At 49.4% G+C, this 5,547-nt stretch overlaps 1 protein-coding gene across 1 annotated transcript; it reads left to right on the top strand.

The window, feature by feature from the left end:
- The first annotated feature begins 1,354 nt into the window (after positions 1-1,354).
- LOC122166623 (histone H1.03) lies at positions 1,355-2,076 on the top strand. The gene has a single exon (XM_042830508.1). The coding sequence runs from the start codon at positions 1,355-1,357 to the stop codon at positions 2,027-2,029; it is 675 nt and encodes a 224-aa protein (XP_042686442.1). The 3' UTR covers positions 2,030-2,076.
- Positions 2,077-5,547: the final 3,471 nt, after the last annotated feature.

Below are 5,547 nucleotides of genomic sequence, written 5' to 3'. Positions count from 1 at the left end.
ACTGGAATAATTCAGATCCACAGTTTGATGTAGAGCTTTTGCTTCTTGACTCGTGAGTGACCGTAAGAAAAACTCATTTAAAATTATTCACAGAGGTCATTTGATATTCCCATCTCTCATTTACCAGGACATGCTGTAGAGATGTAGTTCCTGTTACTTCTCAGAGATGGACATTTTCAGCTAAAAGAGTGTGAAATTTCTCAAAGACAGCTGTGCATCTGTTTACTCAGGCTGCTGTGACGCTGAGTTGTGACCTCATTCACTTTACTCTGTTTCAGTTTCTTGAAGCCCAGAATGTATCTGCTCCACCAGCATGAGCAACTAATGATGGCCTTGTATCCAGTGTGTGCAACAATGTTATCACAGACATGCCTGTCAGTGGTTCACACTGAAAGAAGAAAGCAGAATGCTATTGAAAAGGGAGGGGAGAATTTGAAGGTGGAAACTGAGTATTAGTCGGTTTTTATTTAATATGGATCTACCCGAGGAAGGGAAGCTCTTGAAATGGTGTGAGTTTCATTACGTCCCAGATTCTATTTTCACAACGAATTTTAATAAATCGCGATACAAAGACGTCTGGGTTTTAAGATCAAAAGACGGTGTACTACAATGGTAGCTCACGGGTCTCCTGACAAAGCAAGCCTTTCAGGATGCATTGGCAGTGCTCTAACAGGCTCGTCCGCCCTCAGGGAGAGGCTCGTTGGTGCTTTGCTCCCGTACAATACTAAAGCAGATGTAAAGAGACGTTGGCTTTCACCCCTCTGCCAGGGTGCCCACCTCTGCTTGCCGACACCGGGAGAGCAGCGGCGGGCCGAGCGGACGCCGACTGGGACGCTGTGTTCGCAAAGGGGAGAGGGAGCCGAGCCCGTGCCGCGGGGCTGGGTTGTGTTACTTGCTCAGCTTTCAAACGCATTTAAGCTGAGATCAGACACTGAAGCCAGTGCGGTATTTGCCCTAATCAGGAGAGGAGCTTCTGAAGTACACGGTTTCATGCCGGCTGTGTGGGTTTATCCAAACGGATACTTTTAATTTAGAAGATAAATAGAATGTTTCCCTCTTCCAGGGTCACCACGGCTCCACTCAGCGGAGTTTCTCGGATCTCCTTCCCTTATTTCTCCTCATTCTAACGAGTAACTCTTCCAGCTTGCGGCACCCACGTCCCCTCACGTCCCAGTAAGGAACTGGGCGCGCGGACGGTCAATTTCTGAAGGAAAAAGAGCTTTTTGGACCGACAAGAAACACAGCCGGAGCGGCGGCGGTCGGCAGGGCCAGCCAATCAGCACGCGCGGCGCTGCTATAAAGGGGGCGGCGGCGACGGCCGCGCCATTGTTCGTGGAGCTCCGCAGGAGGCGCCATGGCCGAGACCGCTCCTGTTGCTGCGCCCGATGTCGCCGCCGCTCCGACCCCGGCCAAGGCGGCCCCCGCCAAGAAGCCGAAGAAGGCGGCGGGCGGCGCCAAAGCCCGCAAGCCCGCGGGCCCCAGCGTCACCGAGCTGATCACCAAGGCCGTGTCCGCCTCCAAGGAGCGCAAGGGGCTCTCCCTCGCCGCGCTCAAGAAGGCGCTGGCCGCCGGTGGCTACGACGTGGAAAAAAGTAACAGCCGCATCAAGCTGGGGCTCAAGAGCCTCGTCAGCAAGGGCACCCTGGTGCAGACCAAGGGCACCGGCGCCTCCGGCTCGTTCCGCCTCAGCAAGAAGCCGGGAGAGGCGAAGGAGAAGGCTCCTAGGAAGAGAACGCCCGCGGCCAAGCCCAAGAAGGCAGCGCCCAAGAAGCCTGCCAGCGCAGCCAAGAAGCCCAAGAAGGCGGCAGCGGCGAAGAAGAGCCCCAAGAAAGCCATGAAGCCAGCTGCCGCTGCCACCAAGAAGGCAGCAAAGAGCCCCAAGAAAGCGACAAAGGCTGCCAAGCCCAAAAAGGCGGTGGCAGTCAAGAGCCCAGCCAAAACGAAGGCGGTGAAGCCCAAAGCTGCCAAGCCCAAGACGGCCAAACCGAAGGCAGCCAAAGCAAAGAAGGCGGCCCCCAAGAAAAAATAAATATCCTGAAAAAAAAATCCCTCTCCTCTGCTTGGCAGATAAAACCCAACGGCTCTTTTAAGAGCCACCCATAGTTTCTCAAAAAGAGCTGAAATGCTGTTTCTTACGGTTCTTTGTGTGTGCGGTTGGAGGCTCGCTTTTCCAGCCCGTCAGACCGTGGTGCAGATCTCCCTCCCTCCGTTTCCCCCGTGTCCCGGGCAGCTGTCCACGCAGCAGCTCACTGCACCACGTCCGAGCCGGCGCGCTGTGAGGAGCCTCACGGCGGCTGTACGGAACCGGAGCGAATCCGGAGGGTTTGTCAGAGTCCCAGCAGCGCTCGCCGCTCCGGCGCTGCGCCGTGGTTGGCGCGCTCTTTGCTCTTTGCTCTCCCCATCGCGGCGGATTTCGAAAAGCCCGCGCTGCGCGAACATTGGCTGCGGCTGGCGAGCTTCTGGGGTGCGCGGGGTTTCCGAGTTGCACAGGCGCTCCGTCTCTATTTTATCGGGCGGGAATTCAAGTTTTTCGCTCGGCGGAAGACGTGTATGAACTTAACTGGTGCGTGGTTGCCTCCTCTGCGTGGGCTTATTTTACTCCCTGTGCGATTAAGACCCCAAGAGTCTCTTTTCTCCCCTGGAAATCGTAGCGCGGGAGTTGCTCCTGGAACTCTCCGCATCGCTTCGGTGCTTAAGCTTTTGCCCTTAGAGCTGCAGGGCTCGGTTCTCGTACGGCCACCAGCGGAGGCCAGGAGGAGCTCGTGGTGCTCGGAGCACCCCTGCCTGCACCCAGCCTCACCCCTATGCGGGCGACTCGACCGTGTTTAGAGTGTTCCATGCTCTCAGCTGTGCCTGGGGGCTTGATCGGAGAGAAGGAAAAGAACGGGGCGGCTGCTTTTCTTCTATGCGTAGTGCCGTAACTACTGTTTCCTCAGCGGTGAGGAAGCAATTTCGCAGATCTGCTCAGCTCTCAATAAAACGGGTTGGTCTTAGCTCGTTAGCCCACATATCCGAAGTGACTGACCAACAGTGGGGGGCTGCAGTTTGGAGGAGAAATTGTTAGACCGGATTTGCAGAAATTTGTTTGCGGTTGTTTTTGTTTTTGTTCTTAAGTCTGAATGTCTGAAATTCCTGTACTAAAGGGGAATGAACTCAAAACAGCCTGTGCTTCTGAGATATCTTCCTCAACCGCTGCTGTTACGCTTCTTCTGCATGTCCTCCTAGCACGCAGTTTTGGTCCTTGTTGGGAACTATGACCTCTTCTTCTACGTAACATACAAACCCACACATGCATCTCTCCTTGTTTTACTTTTCCCCCGAGCTTTTTGGGCTGGCTCACTGTTCACTGACAGCCCCAAGTCCTGAGCTGAGATCCAGAGGTTGGGGTGGAGCTGCGCCTGACAGACTCACGCCTACCGTAAGTTGAAGTTGCTCGCTGTCACACCCACCAATTTTTTTAAGGGCTTTACCCCAGCTATTTGCACTTACCCAATGAGACTGGGTCAGTTGTGGTTTTCCATCTCTCTACACATGGTCAAAAAGAAGTGGATTTTGGCTGAGTATATTCAAACAACAGGTACAGTGCTGAGGCAAATGTGATGTTAATGGTCAGTTTATTACTTTGGATTGGAGCCTGAAAAAGCAAAAAAAACAAGCAGTTGCAGCAGGATAGACAAAACAGCATTACACACCCTGCTAATTGAATTGGAAAAAATGTTTTGGCCTGGGGGATGAGTTGGGCTAAATGGCAGTGGTTCTGTGTTGGTGTGCTGTCACCTATCATCTCTATTTGCCCAGAGGAGGGATTAGGGAGTTTCCTCAGGAAAAAAATAAATAAATAAATTGAGAAGAGGGAACGTGTCAAATGATAATTATTGATTTTTAAGAAAATCCAGTTCAAACATTTATTGAATTCAGATATCTTTGCATTAGATAAGTTTTAGAAGATTAAGGAGTGTTCGAACACCACTGGTGATGGAGCACGGCCTGCGTTTGGTAGCACCAGTCTAAGATACCTTCAGAGGAAAAGAGTCTGCAGCTGTGGATTCAGCTAAATGGCCTTCACAGTTCTTGGATGGAGGGAGCTGCCAAATAATCTAAAAGTTCCACAGCACAATAAAGGAACTGTGTGGCTATGCGGCAATATTGAGTGCATCAGCTGTATAGGAACCAGCAGATGGAGTACAAGGACAATAATATTAGATAAGTATATAGTAATCTATTAAATTGTGTATAAAAGGTAGAAATTACAGCAGAGTAGGTTGCATTTGCTTTGCTGATTTATTCAAGACAACTCAGAGTTGGGTCAGCACCACAGTGGACGACAACCAACTCATGCACCATGACCACTTACATAGTGATACAAAGGACTTAATGTCTACAAAAGTTTCCACTGGGTTCTTCAAGTTCTTAGAATCCATCATTCATAAAGTCCCAAACAAATCATTTCATCAGCACAATCTTCTTTCTTAGTCTCCATTTCTCAGTTTGGTTTCAGATGTTCGTCTTCAGGTGGTCATGCTCTGCACTCTGCTAGAAAACACAATGTTCCATTTAAAGACTTCACATCAAGTGAATTCATGCAAGCACACCTGAGAAAGTTAATTCTTCACCCTTTGTCTAACTGTTCTTCATCCTTTGTCTAGTTGTCTAGCTGTCTTTCTACTGATTAGCTTGAGTGCGTTTTAAACCAGCTGTGGAAGGGGTCTTGCAGGGGATGGAGCTGAGAACTTTTGCTTCATGTTCTGCATCAGTATATTCTTTATTTTGCTATATTCTGTGGCAATGTAAATTGCAAAATCATATGACTTAATTCAAAGAAGAAAACACTTATTCTGTTACGTTGTGTAAAGCTGAGCTGGACAGAACAGTATAAGTACTGCCTGAAAACTGTTGCGTGGGGGGTTGTTTTTTTGCTTATTTGTTGGTTTGTTTCTTTACCCAGTGGGAAACAGGGAGTGCAGTAGCAAAAAGCAAGAGCTACCTGAGAAAAATGAGCATGCATGCACCAGTGTAATACATTTGTGGCAATCACACCACTGCAGTTTCAGCCAGTATCGTGAAAAAAATTGTTTTCATTCTTCTTCCCTTGGCCTGTGCACTGCTGCTGTGGGGCTGTCAGATTATCTTACCTATGGGAACAGGTGCTGCACAACTCCCTCTTCCTCAAAAATAGATTGTCTTAAACCATTAAGTCCTTGCCAAAGGATTGCCATGTGAATCTCAGGGCCCCACATCAATTTCAGCAGTCCACACTGGCTTCCTAGCAGTTTTCTATTCTGGACACAAAGCAAGCAGATATCCTAACAAATAAATTAGGGGATACTCCTGTCATTTCAATTATCCAACTGCAAATTGTCAAGCAAAGGTTTGATTCTCTTGTTTGTGGTTACATGGAGATGGGACACATCTCACTGTGCTGTGTGACACCTTTATTGGACATCTGGGCATTCATTTGTTTTCTTTATTGTGTTAAGTTGCTTTGTGACACTGGGGAAATCAGGAAGAGATAAGCTCAGCTCTGCAGGAGCCAAGATGAGCCACGTG

The sequence above is a fragment of the Centrocercus urophasianus genome, unplaced genomic scaffold (genome assembly GCF_019232065.1).
Source record: "Centrocercus urophasianus isolate 14NV4802_14NV808 unplaced genomic scaffold, USGS_Curo_1.0 seq_333, whole genome shotgun sequence".
Taxonomy (NCBI): Eukaryota; Metazoa; Chordata; class Aves; order Galliformes; family Phasianidae; genus Centrocercus; species Centrocercus urophasianus.
The sequence above is the reverse complement of the archived record's forward strand: the minus strand, read 5'-3'. Positions and strand labels throughout refer to the sequence as shown.